Source organism: Geotrypetes seraphini, chromosome 1, assembly GCF_902459505.1.
Source record: "Geotrypetes seraphini chromosome 1, aGeoSer1.1, whole genome shotgun sequence".
Taxonomy (NCBI): Eukaryota; Metazoa; Chordata; class Amphibia; order Gymnophiona; family Dermophiidae; genus Geotrypetes; species Geotrypetes seraphini.
This window is the reverse complement of record NC_047084.1, coordinates 201,956,250-201,974,810: the sequence shown is the minus strand read 5'-3', so window position 1 is coordinate 201,974,810 and position 18,561 is coordinate 201,956,250. Positions and strand designations below refer to the sequence as shown.

The 18,561-nt window shown below is 41.7% G+C and overlaps 1 protein-coding gene across 15 annotated transcripts in view; it reads left to right on the top strand.

Moving 5' to 3' along the window:
- PCM1 (pericentriolar material 1) overlaps window positions 1–18,561 on the top strand; it is an 869,560-nt gene that overhangs the window by 608,464 nt on the left and 242,535 nt on the right. For all 15 annotated transcript variants that reach the window (XM_033944006.1, XM_033944000.1, XM_033944047.1 and 12 more), the window contains 2 exons: window positions 7,794–7,966; window positions 8,060–8,191. In XM_033944006.1, the coding sequence (XP_033799897.1) occupies window positions 7,794–7,966; window positions 8,060–8,191 (305 nt within the window). The remainder of the gene's footprint in view (window positions 1–7,793; window positions 7,967–8,059; window positions 8,192–18,561) is intronic.

Genomic DNA, 18,561 nt, shown 5'->3' with positions numbered 1-18,561 from the left:
TCTTTGTAAAACTCATTCCTCTTTTGAATTTTCTCTGTTTCTCATGCGAAGACTTGAAACTCCTCCATGGTGGTGCCAAGAGCCTGTACTTTTGATTCAGCATTGGAATTTTTTAAGTTACCTGGAGGTCTTTACTTAACAAAAAACAAAAAAAGGAAAGATTATTTTTGGTTGCTGACCTTATGTAGTCTTCTACTACAACCATTTCTTAATGGTCTCGTAGAGTTATTTTGCTTCTTGTTTTTAGTAAGATAAGAGTTCAGGACTACTGTGGAGGGGCAGAGTGGTTGATCTGATGACTCTCTCTGCCATTATGCTTCTTTATTTCTGTAGGAAAGATCGTGGAGTGCTTTTCTTCCTACTCATGTTTCCTTCAAATGGTTTGAGTGAGGGAACAGTTCTCGCATGTTTTCTTTGCGTTGTACGTCTCAAAATCTACACACAGGTTTTTATTCTGAGTCTCTGTTGGTTCTTGCTGATCCTCTAATATTAGCTTCAGACCAGCAATTTTATTTCTTATTTGTTTTTCTCCATTGTGTACTTCTCTGTGTAACATTGCAGTTTTTTCCTAAAAAAAAAAACAAAAGGGGAAGGAGGAAATACATTGAATTTTTTTTTTTTTTTTCCTCATAAGAATACATTGAGGTTACCATTCTGCTGTTGGTGACCTTTTTTCTAAGAAGATTCTATTCTCTATCTTAACTCTGCAGGCATATTGCCTCTTTGGTTAGTTCTATCACATTCAACTCTACGATATCTCCTTATCTTCAGTTGATGCCACTGGCTCAGGAGTAAATTATTCAATTGTTTGGGGTACCACATGGTTAAGATATTAAAGTAACAGGGTACAGGAGTTCAATGACAAAAGTTTATTACTTTGATTTTCCTGTCACCTTGGTAGATATTTGTGTTTCATGTGGCACTTATATTAGGGACCACATCTATCATAGCTCGTTCTCTGTTCCTTATTTTGCTTGGGTAACATTTTATATATTTTGATTCCCCAGTTTCCAGGGGTCAGTAGTTTTAAAAGTTTAACTACTTTCCTTGTACACATATGCTTTTATGGGCACAGGCCCACTTTTTTCAAGGTGTTCTGTCCTTACTAAGTTCCTCATGAGGAGACACCCCCCCCAAAAAAAATATTTAAAAACCCCAGCACTCAAAACCACTTAACCAACTTTTGGTTTATACAGGGATATTATACAAGTACATTCTCAATTTCCTTGTTAAATCTTTGAGAGGTGTCATTTTACTGGTATATTGTTTTGATAATATGCTTTCCCTTTCTGTTTTTACTGATTTTCTCATTTTAAGGCTTATTACATTACTTTTTCAGCTTCCATGAGATCTTACAGAATAATATTATTACAAATATTTTTATCAGGAGATTATTTTTCTTCTCAGTAAGCCACTATATCGTTCCGATTTTATATTCTATAGCATCGGCTTCTTAATGATAATTCTTTTCAAGAAAATCCTGCTTTTATTTGATTATGAAATTCCTTTCCTTTTTCATTTGTATCTACTCAAGGATAGGACTGATTTCAACTGTTCGTTGGTTCAGCTGCTCCATATAGATGCAATAGCCAGTGGCTCTCTATTTTGTTCTTGAATCTTTTTGGCATATCCATCACATATATTTAGATTCAGTTGACTCTAGGAGGTCGTTTATTATCTTTCAACTTTCATGCACATAGGTTTTATTGGATTTTTTCGTTTACCTCTAGTGGAACATAGGGTTCTTTTCTTCATTTTGTCCATTAGGTTCCTTCCCTTCCCTCTGCGATCTCGCATCAATCATTAGGACTATTTTACGAGGCAACTCGAGTTTTTCTGAGTTCTTGGAACCCAGCTCTCCCTCCATCCCTTTTATTCAAGCTAGGGAGTCCCATTTGTGAGAATATGCTGCCTGCTTGTCTAAGGATAAAGCAAGTTACTTACTGTAACAGGTGTTATCCTGGGACAGCAGGCACATATTCTCACAAAATCAGCTACAACACAAGACTTGTATAAATCATTATCAACCTATTTTTTACTGTGATAATGATTTATACAAGTCTTGTGTTGTAGCTGATTTAGTGATCAAATAGACTTGTTTCAATTGAATTAGCATTTAACATATTCTCACAACCCACCCACCTCCCCTAGTTGGCTTCTTCGCTTGAGTATCGAACTGACGACCTCGCAAGCTGGTGTTGTGCGGGAAAGCACTCGTGCATGCGTGGTGCTGGCAGTCTAAAAAGCTTGCTAAAGCTTAAAGTGATACTACTCTTTTCATTGTCCTTACTGGGGCTCCATAGATGACGTCATCCATTTGTGAAAATATCTGCCTGCTGTCCCAGGATAGCATCTGTTACGGTAAGTAACTGTGCTTTCTGTTATGTCCCTTCCGGATTCCATACGCTAGGTGTTCAGTCCTAGCCAGCAGTGCGGGTATTGAAGAAATCCACATCTTTTCTGAACACATGCTCCACACCTTTAGCCTGAGAGTTGGCAAACAACCCTAGTTTCAATTTCTGCAAGCAGTCCAAGCAGAAGTCTTTTGCAGTTGCTCTGCTTATGTTTTTTATTTTTTGCTTAAAATTCACTTTGATGGCATCAGTGCCTTGAGATCCCTCCCTAGTGGTCCCCTGTCTGAGAAAAGGATGCAGTCCTGCAGTCCACAGAGAAACTCTGGTGGATCTGTGGAGCCAGCCTGCATGAGTGCCACCTTCTTCAAGTACCCGGGGTCCCTTCCCATGGGAGTTTGCTGGCCAGTGACTCTGTCACAGGTTTCTAGCGCAGGCTGTGTGCATCTGGACGGAAACCTACCCAGGTTTCAAGGCGCAGGCTGCTTTTCCCTTCCCCAATCACGTGGCAGAGGATCCATGGGGTATAGGTTGTAGTTGGTCTCTGGCCGGCTGGCAGTCCGAAAATCTTCAATTTTGTGCATTTGGAGCTGTTTCTGAGGCAGAAAGTCCTTTTTTTTCCAATCAGCTGCTTTAAAACGCTGACAGGCAAAGGCACTACAGAGACTGTATCTCCATTATTTCCTATGGTAACTTTGGGGGTGGCTTGTGGATCGATTTAAACTTTGTTTTTTAGTTTCTGTGGGTAGGGTTCAGGTCCCCCACCGCCCAAGACCCCAAATAGCTTTTTTATTTTTTATTTTTGTTTATTTTTGTTGTTTTTGACGTGAATTCGTGACGGTGGCCATCTTGGATTTTAAAATCAATTTTTTATCTAAATTCAATTTCTGCCTCAAAACCTCTCGATTTGATTCAAAATTGATTGGGATGGACTCTCCAACCCCTAATCTATTGGATGTGGACATTGATTGCGTTAGATGGGTGCCGGATCAACATTTTTCTACCATGTGCCGTAGCACGCCGGAGGAGGGTGCAAAAGCTTCAGACTGCCTCCTCTGTATCCTCTTGTGCTGGGGAGCTAGCCTGGGTTGATGCCTTCTGAAGAAAATCGGGAGTCTGGCGCAGTATGCCTGTTTTCCGAGTCTGGGTACTCTTTTGACACAATGCATGTACCTCAACAGTGCCCTGCCGTGGTTGTGAAGTGGGCCTTTTCACCAAATTTTATTCGGCTCCTCATAACGGCATATCCTCAGACCCCGCTCGTTGGATGCATCTGGTGGGCGCATCGGGGCTTTTTCAATCTATGGAGAAGCTTCCTGTTTGGGAGCTCTCTTGTCTGGCCATGCCAGACCTCAATTGCAGTAATTGCCATGTAGATTTGATGTTTCTTCTATCTCCTGCTACTTTATTTAATTTGGATGCTTGTGCTGAGACTGGTCTCCTTGGCCGTCCTGAATGCCAGATTTGGAGGTGCTGCTCTTTTTTCACATTTTCAATGGGCTTCTGTCTGCCTCTTTACGGCTGATGCTCTGAAAGAGCTCCATTTGGATTTTCCACTTGGTCTATATGACTTCTACTAAGGTTGTTGTGAATGCCGCCCTACGTTGCTCCCTGTGAACCCGTGGCTTTTCTTAATATATCCTTAAACTACAGCTTCTCTTAATATATCCTGAAGCCTCTCTTAATATTCCCTGCAGTTCTTATAATGCTGCTTCAGGAAAAACCTGCAGACCGTGGTTTTACCTGAATATAAATTCACTAGTTGTTTAGCCCGTTACATTAACGGGTGCTAGCATTCCCTCCCCCTCCATTTCCCTCCCCCCACACCACTTCCCTGTGCAGCAGCTGCGTTTCCCCTACCCCCCCTTTCCCTACCCGCGGTCTGACGGCTCCCTTAGTCCCTAACCGCCCCCCTTCCCTTCCCGCGATCCCGACAAACTTTCCGATTCCAGCAGCCTCTGCAGCACTCTACACACGCTGCTTCGGGGCCTTCTACTGCCCAGCAAATCAGGGCAGTAGAAGGCCCCGAAGCAGCGTGTGTAGAGTGCTTGCTGACCCCCCTAAGATGGATCCTAGCATCTGCCAGCTATGATTTGCATTTGTCCACATTAAATTTTAACTTGAATTTGGATGCCCAGTCTTCCCATTTCCTAAGATCGTCCTGCAATTTTTCACAGGCCACATGCGTTTTAACAACTTTGAATAGTTTTTTTTTTCATTTAGTTCTTTACTTTTTTATGCCCAGACGCGATGAGGGAACTGGATGCGCGACAGAAGCTCAGGGCTCGCTCCGCTCTCTTTTTCTCTCGCCACTGAGGGCACCGGGGGCTCGGAGGAGAAATGATAGCAAGCAATGTACTACTGCTGCTGGGGTTTGTCAGTGGCAGCGGGGGACAACTTCCCTCAGACAGCGCTCACACCCTGCCGCACATGCACCGCCGGCCACGCTCTCTGCCATCCACGTGTTCAAGTATGGCGCTGGAAGACTACCGGGCTCTTTTGCGCCTCTGCCTGCTGTTTCTCCTGCTGCTCCCTGCACTCCTCGACGCAACAGGTAGGACTGAAGGTCGATCGATGGCCCCCAGATCTATATATTGAGCGGATGGGCATCCTCTGTGGTTGCATTGCCTCGGCCGAAGGTGAAAGACAAATAGCTGGGCTGAAGGGTCCTCAGGTTGGTGGCAGTGGGTGCCCCTTCCATGCCTTGAGAGGCTGGAAGTGGGTTTACTTCACGAAAGAAGTAGTGGGTTGTGTGAAACCTCTGTTTAATGCATGCGAGTTTATGGCCATTGCCAAGGTGACCAGCCTCGGGGGGGGGGGGGGGGGGGGGAGAGTGTTTTGCGTGCATGCGCACTCCTATATGCGGTGCCCTACAGCGCACGGAAAACAGAACACGCGATGGGAGTGCGCATGCGCGGCTTAGATTAGATTGACGTCCACCAGAGACAGATCCTCACACGGCACCAAACTGCTCTAAATAACTACATGAACAGGCTTCATACCTCCTCAGCTCTTTCCTCCATCTTTGGAGGAGGCCAAGGAAAAAATAACCTACCAGACACAAAAGTATAGTTTAAAGATTCTAGGCCTTGGGAGTTCTTGGCATCCTACTAACTGGTAAGAATCTCCCTGAATTACATATGACAGGCCATTTAATGGGCTTTATGACATCAATTAATTCATTAGTAAACAAACATGGTTAATGCAATCTCTAATCAAATTATAAACTGAAAAACATCATCCAATTACAATTGCATACTTCAGCAATGTATTTCCATTAATTACAATGACATGGTTTCTTGCAACTATAAGGTCATCAATATTTTCCCCTAACTTGGTAAGTGAAAAATGTTAGGTCATATAAACAGATACATTTTGCTTCCCATATCATCAGGCCAGTATGACCACTAGCCTGTGTTTCTGTTATTTATAAGTTGTTTATGACTTTTAACTATAGCATACTATTATGTTGTAACTGTCACATCCTCAGGGTCTTGTTTTCCAGACATTAGCAAGTTGCATGATCTTTCATTAGTAATTTTCCCTAGCAAATATTATGACTTAGTTATCACATGCTATGGGTTTCACCCCTGTCTGCAATAGATAATGTGATCATACGTCTCGTTTTTAGATCCCCCCTGTCCCATTGTCCCCACGCACAATTTTGGGAAGCTGTGCATGGGGACAATGGAACAGGCGATCGTTTCCCTTCCTTCCCTGCCACACCAAAGCCAGCCTGCCTGTCTGCCTCCCTCCAGGCTGGCTTTGGCGCAGCAGTGAGGGAGGTAGGCTGACTGGCTTCAGGGGAGGGGGTACGACAAAGACTGGAAGGCAGTGAGGGGGACATAGGAAGGAGGGAGGGAGGAAAAAAGGAGAGAAAGAGGCAGAGAAAGGGGGGGTTGTAAGCTGAAGAAAGACTAGAGAGAGAAAGGCCTGGACCAAAGGGGAAAGACAGGAGGCAGATGTAGCACTATATGAGGTGTAGACAGAGGGGGAGAGACTTTATGGAAGAGCAGAGAGATGCAAGATCATAACAGAGGAGGGAGAGAGGGAGACCTGGAACAAAGGTACAAAGAAGAACTGAAACTGGATCTGGGGAGGGTAACAGAGGGGGAAAAAGAGAGACCTGGACCCAAAGGGGATGGGGTGGAGAAAGAAAGAGAGAGACCTGGACCCAAAGGGGATGGGGCTGGAGAAAGAAAGAGAGAGACCTGGACCCAAAGGGGATGGAGCTAAAGATAGAAATATTGGATGCACAGTCAGAAGGAGTGCTTCAGTGGGAAAAAGACTCTGATCTCCATAAGGTTAATGCATGGTGATGTTTGTGGGGAGACTCCCTGTACCCCCTCTTTCTTGTTTTTTATATTGTAGTGCTGTTTGATTGCTTTGATACTAATTGAACAGAGAGGGCTCCATACAGCACTGGAAAAGGAGGCAGAGCTGAAGAATGTAAATGTTGTCCTCCTGCAACCAACTCGCAAGTATGGGATAGTTACCTACTGTCAGGACTCAAATGCTGTGTTAGAATGAAAATAGAGGTAAGTACCTAATCTTCCCTTCTAAGTCTTTTTTAATTTAGAAAGAATGGCTCTTACTGTGGTTCAGTGGCATCTTAGAGCTTTGGAAATGGCTTTGTAAGCCTTCCTAGATGGATATATACCAACAATTTTTTCTCATATTTTCTGGAAGTTTGTTTAGCTGACATGGGGTTTTTATTGAAACTTTATGGTAGCTACTTGACTCTTATGTTAAGATATAGATTTAGTGAAGTTTAGTTTCAGCAGTTCAGCTGCATTCAGTCACCTAAATCCAATTATCAATTAAATTTGGTCAGTTGGTTGAGTGAGTAAATAAGGGGCAGTTATTTTTTCACTTGAGTATTGAATAACTTTGTTTCTTAAATCAATGAAGCTATAATTATATCATAATTATATTATATGTTATATTATATTATAATATAAAAACAGTGTTTGGTTTCCTTTTGTTTAATATTACATTTTGTTTAAAGATCAGAAATAATTCAGTTTAACATATATGCAATAACAGGAAAAATCACAAGGGGAATAAATACTTTGTCACATTATTATATTATTAACCAGTGTTTATTTTGCTGTTTAACTGTTCATTCTGTTTAATTTATTATTTCTGGATTTTGTTTTAACTTTGTATTTTGTTTTATTTTTGCAATAATATTGATTTTTGGAAAAACCTCAAAGTGCAATTGAGAGAAAAAGTTCTATTGTAATAGCTTTCAAACTCCCTCTTTTTGCAAAACCGCAATAGCATTTTTTAGTGCAGGTCGGCACTTAGTGCGCCAGCCTACACAAAAAAAATGCTATCGCAATTTTGTAAAAGGGAGGGTAAGTTACTTAAAATGTATATTGGGATGATTTGTAATAGGGTGCTGGCATGGATTGTGATTTGTTCTTCTGTATTTTACAGAAACTGGGAGTGATTTTTCAATGTTTGAAGCTTTACGGGATACAATCTATTCTGAAGTAGCCACATTAATTTCTCAAAATGAATCTCGGCCGCATTATCTTATTGAACTTTTCCATGAGCTTCAGCTACTAAATACAGACTACTTGAGACAGCGAGCTTTATATGCCTTGCAGGTATATTATATACAGTATATTTATAGTTTATAGAATTTTGAACACTCTAGATTAGAAGACAAAGTACTGACAATAGCCTTATATTTTATTTAGGATATAGTAACCAGGCATATCTCTGAGACCACTGAAAAGGAAAGAGAATATTCCAAGTCCTTGAACTCTGCTGTTTGGATGGCATCCAATTCTGAACTTACTCCTAGTGAAAGTCTTGCTACAACTGATGAGGTAATGATTTTCACTTTGATTGTCTTTGAAATAATTGGTCTAACAAATGGGGTTTTTCTTGTCTATATTTAAAATCATATAGGGGTTCTTTTGCTAAGGCGCGCTAGCTGATTTAGCGAGCACTAAATGCTAACGTGTCCATAGAATATAATGGATGAGTTAGCATTTAGCGCACGCTAAATCAGCTAGCACGCCTTAGTAAAAGACCCCCATTGTGTTTTAAACTTGAATAAGTGAATTGTGCTTCATAACAATTGAAATTGTAAAGGCGTGAACAGCTTAGTGGAGAAACTTAATTTACCACCTTGTTGACATTGGTTTTCTTCTGCTGTGACAAACCTTTACATCTTAAATTGCATGGTGGGGCTAACCTAGTGTTATGGTGGGATATGAGTGGCTTATGTCATCTGTTGATAGTTTGTCAGTTCATTTTGAACATTTTAGTTGTTTGCTGAGGAGCAAAGTAATAAGCCACATAAGTCCTTTGACAGCACCAAGATATAAAGCTTCTAGCTAAGCTTACTTCTTGGGAAATTAAGAATTTGTGCAGAATTTCCCTGGGGAGTAGAATTTACTTTTAGGAAGGAAGATGATGACCTGGTTCAAACACAGCAGCTGCAAAATCATTTCTACACCATGCAGCTCTTCTAACTTACAATCAACCTGATGCAGGAAGTCCTGTGCTGTTCTCACTAGAGTTGAGAACAGTACATGATTTTGAGGACCATATTGATGGCACTATGTGGAATAGCTGTGCAGTGCAGGAAAGCCACAACAGCATCTGTATTTGAAATGAGGACATTGAGTGCCACTTGCATCTTTCTGGGCCGAGCATCCTTAGACCCAACCTTGAGGATGCACGTAGATTCTGCATCATCCTCATCTGCACTGAAGGACTCCAACATTGGGCATCCTAAGAAGATGAGCAAGCATCAGTATTGATCCTACTCAAAGCATGGAACTCAAGAAGCATCTGTGCCAAAAAGACCACTCCTCTGTTTAAGCAGTCTCCCTGAAGCCAGGACACTGCTTCAGATTCAGCATGACATCTTTGAAGGCATTCTCCACATTGGCACTGGTCCTGCCTTTCCCAATGTCTGCTATCAAGGAGTAGTTCTGCACCATGCTGTAAGAGAAGCTGGGGTGAATCCTGCAGAAGTGTAGCACTGAATCGAGAGCACTTGTGCCTATGGTATCACTCCAGCCTATCTTGGAGACCCACCCCCTTTCCTATTAGACAGTTGCTGACACCTATGCCTTGGGCATTAAGAGCATAAGAATTGCCACTGCTGGGTCCATCGTGCCCAGCAGTCCACTCACATGGCGGCCCTTAGGTCAAAGACCAATGCCCTAACTGAGTTTTGCCTTACCTGCGTACGTTCTGGTTCAGCAGGAACTTGTCTAACTTTGTCTTGAATCCCTGGAGGGTGTTTTCCCCTATAACAGCCTCTGGAAGAGCGTTCCAGTTTTCTACCACTCTCTGGATGAAAAAGAACTTTCTTACGTTTGTATGGAATCTGTCCCCTTTTAACTTTAGAGAGTGCCCTCTCGTTCTCTCCGCCTTGGAGAGGGTGAACAACCTGTCTTTATCTACTAAGTCTATTCCCTTCATTATCTTGAATGTTTCAAGGGAGAAGAGGCCTGGTTTCTCTAATCTTTCACTGTATGGAAACTCCTCCAGTCCCTTAAACATTTTAGTTGCTCTTCTCTGGACCCTTTCGAGTAATACTGTATCCTTCTTGATGTATGGCAACCAGTCCTGGATGCAATATTCCAGGTGGGAGCGTACCATGGCCCGGTACAGTGGCATGATAACATTCTCTGATCTGTTTGTGATCCCCTTCTTAATCATTCCCAGCATTCTGTTCACCCTTTTCGCCGCCGCTACGCCTTGCACGGATGGCTTCATTGACTTGTCGACCAGTACCTTACACTTATCCTCGTTAATCCTCATTTGCCATGTTGCAGCCCATTTCTCGAGCGTGTTGCAGGTCAGCGCAATCCTTCTGTGTCTTCACTATGAATAACTTCGTATCATCTGCAAATTTAATCACCTCACTCATCGTACCAATTTCCGGATCGTTTATAAATATGTTGAAGAGCACGAGTCCAAACACCGAACCCTGCGGCACTCCACTCGTGACGCTTTTCCAGTCAGAGTATTGTTAATTTACTCCCCACTCTCTGTTTCCTATCCGCCAACCAGTTTTTAATCCACATGAGTATTTTACCCTCGATTCCATGGCTCACAATTTTTCAAACTAGTTGTTCATGCGGAATCTTGTTGCACCAAACACAAAACAAAAAGAACTGCAGACGAAATGTACAAGATGCAGGCTATGTTTATTATATCAATTATCAAAGCAGTTAGATATTACCACCCTTCAAACAAACCTAAGGACCCGACACAGTCCATGTTTCGGTAAACACGCCTTCCTCAGGGGTCCTAACAAATATAAATAGACATGTAAATAAATAAATAAATAAAACATACCAGGATTGTTAAGGTTTGACTTAAAACCGCAAATGTAAAAATGAAAATGATGGTAAACTAAAAAATGAAAAATGAGATAACAACCATCAATAAAATTAATAAATAAGCTTTACTTTATTAAAAAGTTTAAAATAAATATGAGATATGATAAGAATAACATGGCTAAAAAACGAGGAGGGGGATATTTGAATACGGGAGTACTAATTACATTGATGTGTATACCATCCCATGAATAAAATTGATATTAAGTTCAAACACACAAAAAAAGTTAAAATATATAACAATTAACGGGAGGAATAAGGTAAAATACATAGAAAGTGACTAGATTACTTCGGTGAAAGTTTTTTTTGCTGATTTGTCGTTGCGTATTCATTCTTGAGTTTATACAGGCTTATGGTAAGTGTTACTTCTCCTATGCATTCTGTAGCAGTTTCATGTCATCATTTTTACTCTAGAGATTATCATTACCATTCAAGTTTTTAATTCTTTTTTTAGAAACTTATGTGTTGCTCCATACCAAATAATGGAAGTGCACCATTCTTTATTGCTTTTTAGTGATCTAGTCAACAAGCAGAGAGGAACGGGATCTCTCTCCCTTTGTCAAGAAGCTCTGAAGGTTTGGGACTGGGCAATCCTCCACAACACCTTCCTGAAAGCTGTTTACATTGAAGGGGCAAAAAATTGTTTGGCGGACAAATTGAGTCGTCTTCTGCAACCTCACTAAACTAAACTAAACCTTAAGTTTATATACTGCATCCTCTCCACAATTGTAGAGCTTGGCACGGTTTACAAGCGCTTAATAGAAGAAGGAATAGCATAATGGGGTTGTAGGTTCAGTACAGGGGGGAAGAGAGCATTACATTTACAAAATAGTTGGAAGGAGCCCAAGTTCCATGGGGCAGTGAGATTATTCCACAATATGAAGATGCCCTCATTCATCAGGGTTAAATCGTCAATCTGTAAAATTCTTATTCAGTCAAAAGAAGAATTTCTTCTTTCTGGTTCAAAAACTAAATCAACAACTGGTAAATCATTATTTACTTATCCTTTATTGTAGTTTAGTTGCTTGCCCCAACAATTGTGTGCCCGACGGGACCCGTTTCGCCTAAACAGGCTTTCTCAAGGGTTCCAACAGGGAGCACTTATTTTTGGCGTCCTCATGATTCTGATAGCTCCTCGGTGGCCGAGACAACCTTGGTACTCCCTTCTACTTCAACTCAGCAGCAGGGAGCCATACCTTTTACAAGTTTTTCCATCTCTGCTTACACAGAGTCAAGGATCTCTACTTCATCCCAATCTGCAGTCTCTGCACCTGACTGCTTGGTACCTCTCAACATAACTCCTCTTCAGTTTTCTCAACCTGTAAGAGACATTTTAGTGGCTTCCAGAAAGCCTACCACTAGACAGTGCTACCACCAAAAATGGACTAGATTTTCTACCTGGTGCATCTCTCATGATAAGGAGCCTCAGCATTCATCCTCATCTTCTGTTCTGGATTACCTTTTGCACTTATCTACCTCTGGCCTCAAGTCTACATCTATCCGAGTCCATCTCAGTGCAGTTGCTGCTTTCTATCAGCCTATTGAAAGGAAACCCCTCTCTGCTCATCCAGTGGTTTCCAAATTTATGAAAGGACTTTTCAATGTCAAACCTCCTCTGAAACCGCCCCCTGTGGTTTGGGATCTCAATGTTGTTCTTGCCCAATTGATGAAGCCTCCATTTGAACCAATGTCTACGGCTCATCTGAAATATCTCACTTGGAAAGTGGTGTTTCTTATTGCCCTCACGTCTGCTCGAATAGAAACATAGAAACATAGAAAGATGACGGCAGATAAGGGCTACAGCCCATCAAGTCTTCCCACACTATTGACCCTCCCTATTAAGTCTAATGAACCCCTTAAGTATAATTGTAATTATACTGCCACTCTACTGACCCGCACTTTCAAGTCCGTACCCTAGAAACATAGAAACATAGAATATGACAGCAGAAAAGGGCTGTAGCCCATCAAGTCTGCCCACGCTAATGACCCACCCCCAGACTTCACCCGGCTAGAGATCCCACATACATATCCCATTTCTTTTTGAAATCGAGCACGCTGCTGGCGTTAATTACCTGCAATGGAAGTTCATGCCAATGATCGACTACCCTTTCGGTAAAGAAATACTTCCTGGTGTCGCCATGAAATTGCCCACCTTTGATTTTCAGCGGATGACCTCTTGTGGTTGAAGGTCCTTTAAGAAAGAAGATATCATCTTCCACCTCGATGCAGCCCGTGATATATTTAAAAGTCTCAATCATGTCCCCCCTCTCTCTACGTTCCTCGAGCGAGTATAGTTGCAGTTTATTCAGTCTTTCCTCATATGGGAGGTTATTGAGTCCCGAGACCATCCTGGTGGTAATTCGCTGAACCGACTCGATTCTCCGCACATCTTTTTGATAATGTGGTCTCCAGAATTGAACACAATATTCAAGATGAGGTCTCACCATGGATCTGTACAGGGGCATTATGACTTCGGGCCTCCGGCTGACGAAACCTCTACGGATGCATCCCACCATTTGTCTAGCCTTGGATGCAGCTTTCTCCACCTGCTTGGCAGTTTTCATGTCTGCACTAATGATTACTCCCAAATCACGTTCTGCCCTAGTCCTAGCTAAGATCTCACCATTCAGAGTGTAAGTTCTGCATGGGTTTTTGCTGCCAAGGTGCATGACCTTACATTTTTTGGCATTAAAGCCCAGCTGCCAAGTCGAGGACCAATGTTCCAATAAGAGCAGGTCCTGCTCCATACTGTCGGGTATATGCTGTTATCTACTATGTTGCATAGTTTGGCGTCGTCGGCGAATAGTGTTATTTTACCTTGAAGCCCTTGAGTCAGGTCTCTTATGTATATTTTCAAAAGGATCGGTCCCAAGACCGATCCCTGTGGCACTCCACTGGTCACCTCCGATGTATTGGAGGGGGTACCGTTAACCACCACCCTCTGGATTCTACCGCTTAACCAGTCATTGACCCATGTCGTCAATATCACTCCCAATCCCATCAAAGTCATCTTGCTCAACAATCTGCGGTGCGGGACGCTATCAAAAGCTTTGCGATAGAGACCCTATCGCTTGGCATGACCCTCGTAGGGATCCCACATAGGTATCCCATTTATTCTTGAAGTCTGAGATACTGTGTGCCTCGATCACCTGCACTGGAAGCTTGTTCCAATGCTCAATCACTCTCTCTGTGAAGAAGTACTTCCTGGCGTCACCACGCAACTTCCCTCCCGAGTTTGAGCGGATGACCTCTTGTGGTCGAGGGTCCCTTCAGAAGAAAGATATCATCTTCCACCTCGACCCGTCCTGTGATGTACTTAAATGTCTTAATCATGTCTCCCCTCTCCCTACGCTCTTCGAGAGTATAGAGCTGCAATTTGCTCAGTCTTTCTTCGTACGGGAGATCCTTTAGCCCCGAGACCATCCTGGTGGCCATCCGCTGAACCAATTCAATTCTGAGCACATCTTTACGGTAATGTGACCTCCAAAATTGCACACAGTATTCCAGAGGAGGTCTCACCATGGTTCTGTACAATGGCATCATGACTTCAGGCTTCCTGTTGACGAAGCTTCTCTTGATACAACCTATCATCTGCCGTGCTTTAGATGAAGCCTTCTCCACTTGAGTGGCTGCTTTCATGTCAGCACTGATGATTACTCCTAAGTCTCGTTCTGCCGTAGTCCTGGTTAAAGTTTCTCCATTCAGGGTGTAAGTTCTGTAAGGATTTCCGTTACCGAGATGCATGACCTTACATTTCTTGGCGTTAAAGCCCAGCTGCCAGATCGAGGACCAACTTTCTAAAGTACGCAGGTCTTGCTCCATAGCATCCTGTAGATTATAGCCGTTTACTATATTGCATAGTTTGGTCAGTGAGCTGCAAGCGTTAGTTGCTGATCCACCTTTCACAGTTTTCCATCATGACAAGGTGGTCCTTCGTACTCATCCTAAATTCTTACTTAAAGTGGTTTCAGAATTTCATGTCGACCAATCTATTGTACTTCCAGTGTATTTTCCAAGGCCTCATTCTCATCCTAGAGAATCAGCTCTTCATACTCTGGACTATAAGCGTGCTTTGTCTTTCTACTTGGAACGCACCAAACCACACAGATCTACTCCTTAACTTTTGTTTTCTTCGATCCAAACAAGTTGGAAAATCCAATTTCTAAGCATAGCATCTCCAACTGGATAGCTTCTTGTATCTCATTCTGCTATGCCCAGGCTGGACTGCATCTACAGACCACAACCAGCATTAAAAATTGTAAGCAAAAAGCACTTGTCTTTCAGCTTTAGCTTTGTGTCAACCGGCGTTATACACTGTGTCTAGAATGTTAACGTTAAGATTATAGCCCGATGCATAAACCTTGAAGAAGCCGTGTGCTAGCGGCAAAATTTCCTGTCGGATACGTTAAATGGGGCTAGAGCGGCAGTTTGTATAATGCCGGTTGACACAAAGCTAAAGCTGAAAGACAAGTGCTTTTTGCTTACAATTTTTAATGCTGGTTGTGGCCTTACAACAATATGGAGAGCTGGATCAATCCAAGATGGCCGCCGCTAGCTAACTGCTGCTCGGATGCCCTTAACTTTTCACCTTTACCTCGGATAAGAAATGCCGAAAAGAAGGGGAAAAAGCGCTGGTGCTGCCTCCCAACGCTCGGTACCCCCATCGGCTACAATTGACGATTTCCTACGGCAACTGCAACGAGAACAAGAATCGCCAGGGACATGCTCGCTGGGAACGCTGCCGAAGAGTAGCGCTGTAGCGAATACCTTAGGGCTTGATATCTCTCTGAGCCCTGACGTATGGACGCCACCTCTCCAGCTGCAGTCGCAGGCAGCTAGCTCACCGCAAGATCAGAGTGCAGCCGGACAGGAAGTACTTTCTTCCCGAGAGGCTAGCATGTTGGAGGGCTCGCTGAATGGAACACCTCAGAGAGAACTACTCTCACTACATGACCCTGCGACCGGAACAGCTAGTGATGAAGAAAGACAAGGTTCATTGAGGCCTCAAGAACAGACTCTAACCACACAAACACATTTATTCTCAGTGGTTAAACCTCCACAAGTCAAATTAGAAGCTCTTTGGAACTTGGTGGTGAATTTGGGGAATAACCTAAATCCTCAAATAAAAAATTTGGATAGAGAAATAAAAGTACAGAAAGAAGAAATTAACTCTTTAAAACAAGATCAATCTTTGTTAAAACAGGAAACCAATGAAGAGTTAATAACTGTTAAACAAAACCAAGACCAACTGGTTAAAGATAACTTAATTATGAGGAGGAAATTGGAAGCTCTGGAGAACAATACTCGTGCAAATAACTTGTAGATTATAAATTTTCCTAAGATTCTATCAATTTCCCCTCAAGATATGATAAAACAATATTTTATGGAGATTCTTAAGATACCTGAAAATTCTCTACCTCCCCTTACAAGGGCTTATTACCTACCTGTTAAATCTCAAACTCTTCTAAAAGAAAAAGTCAAGGAACCTCAGGAACATCCATTGGATATTTCTGCTATATTGGAATAATCGGACATTGAAGTGGCTACACCAGCCACTTTTTTGTTGATCATGGCTCTGACTCCAGATAAGGACTGGATCCTAAATCTTTACTTCAAGAATATATCCAAAGATTTCCTGGGTCTCCATATTCAAATTTTCCCAGATGTCTCTAGAGAGACTCAAAAAAGAAGAAGATAATTCCTAAACCTGAAACCTGGAGTGCCTCAAATTGGTTTTTTTTTTTTTTTCTTTTTAAGATACCCATGTAAATGTGTCGTAAGATATCGTTCTTTGAAATATGTATTTGTAGATCCATCTCATTTGATAAGATTTATCTCAATGAAATGCCTTGAGAATGAAGTAACAACAGCGCCTATTGATAATTAGTTTTCTGTTAGTAGTAGTTAATGTGCTTCTTTATAATTGTTTGAATTTAATTAAGCTACTCTTTAAATCTTGGATCTAATCTAATTTAGAGGACTGGTGTGTGATCAAGGGAAGCTGATTTTTTCTTTTCCTTTAATAATTTGAGTGAATTACTTTTCAGAATTGAAAGTTAACTTAAATTAGAAGTGTCTTGATCGTACTTTTCTGTACAAGATGTTTATGGATGTTTATGCTTGGAAAAATTTCATAAAATTGTATAAATAAATAATAAAAAAAAAACAATATGAAAAGATATTAATTTTCCACACATTGAGCATTATTTTGAATATTCAACCATAAATATTGGTTGGAAATACTAATTGTGTTTTCTATGATGCTATTTGCACAAGTTTTTCTAAATATTTCATTTAAAAAAAAAGATAAACTTATTTATAACTAAAAAATAAGAAAAGAAATACTATTAGCTGGGGAGAATCAACTGCCTGCTTTCTTTTAAAACAAGCAGAGGGACCAGCCACCACTATCGGGAGCCCATCAACCCGATCCTGCCAGGTGTCTGAGCTCCGCCCCCCTCCCCCCCGCAGTCCGCTGGGGAGAATCAACTGCCTGCTTTCTTTTAAAAACAAGCAGAGGGATCAGCCACCACTATCGGGAGACCATTGACCCGATCCTGCCGGGTATCTGTGCTCCGCCCAATAACTACCTGCTTTTTATTTCCAAGCAGCGGGATCAGCCATCGCCACTACAGAGAGCCCATCGACCCGATCCTGCGATTAAGAACTGCCTGCCTGCATATGTAACTGCTAGACATATGTTACCATCAGAGTCGTACAATTGCTAGATGAAAATTTAACCACTAGATGTATGTGTAATTGATGAAGTCTTGAATTAGGACTACTTAGGAATTTTTGAGGCATATGTTATCATCAGAGACACAAATAGCTGTTAAATGCATGAGTAACTGATAGCTGCATGCGTAATTACTAGAGACTTGTCGTAGAACTGCTTAAGATCTATATCCCTTTGGACCACCTTCAAAACCTACACCAATCCAGTCAACAACCATACAAACAATAACTCAAGAATTTACAGGGAAACCATTACACTTCTGTGCTAGGAAGAAATACCATACCCTGCAAATATGAATCTCCTCCTGATTTTCCTGATCTGTCTGCTAATTGGCAACATCAAAGATGTTAACTCCTTCCACCCACAATCACAATCAATTAACTACCCGGATCTCTCACTTTTACACATCTCTATTCCACAAGAAAACATAACAAATCACATTACTGCTATCTCAAATAAAAGAAGACACCAACGAGCCCTTAAAAAAAGAATAAGGCAAGTAAAACCCATCAAAACTAATACCGCTACCAAACCTATCACACCCACATCTGTCCCCTGTGCATACCTTAATACTAGATCTGTCAGGAATAAAGCCTTCCTAATTAATGATTGGATCATTAACAAGCAAATAGCCTGCCTTTTACTAACTGAAACATGGTTACTATCAGAAGATGATCCAATAATAATTGACCTCCTACCAGACAATTTTAAAATCCTTATGCTAAACTGCGTGGGGAAAAAAGGAGGAGGTCTAGCAATTATTCTTAAAGATGGATTTGAGTTTGAACTATTAGATTCCAAAATGACCGACCAACTAGAAATTCTAGCCTGTAAAATTAGCAACCGTCATCTAGAAGAATCCCTATCATGCATATTATTCTATGTCCCACCAAAAAGCTGGCCAAAAGCCAAAGAAGACTTCTGTGCATTTGTCCTAAACAATTCACTCGGTTCTTCTTACAATATCATTGCAGGAGACATAAACTTTCACCTAGATGAAGAGGACAATACAAACGCGAAAGAGTTTAAAAACTTTCTATCCCTACTCAATTACAACCTCCCTCTACCCACACAAACACATGAAAAAGGCCATCAGTTA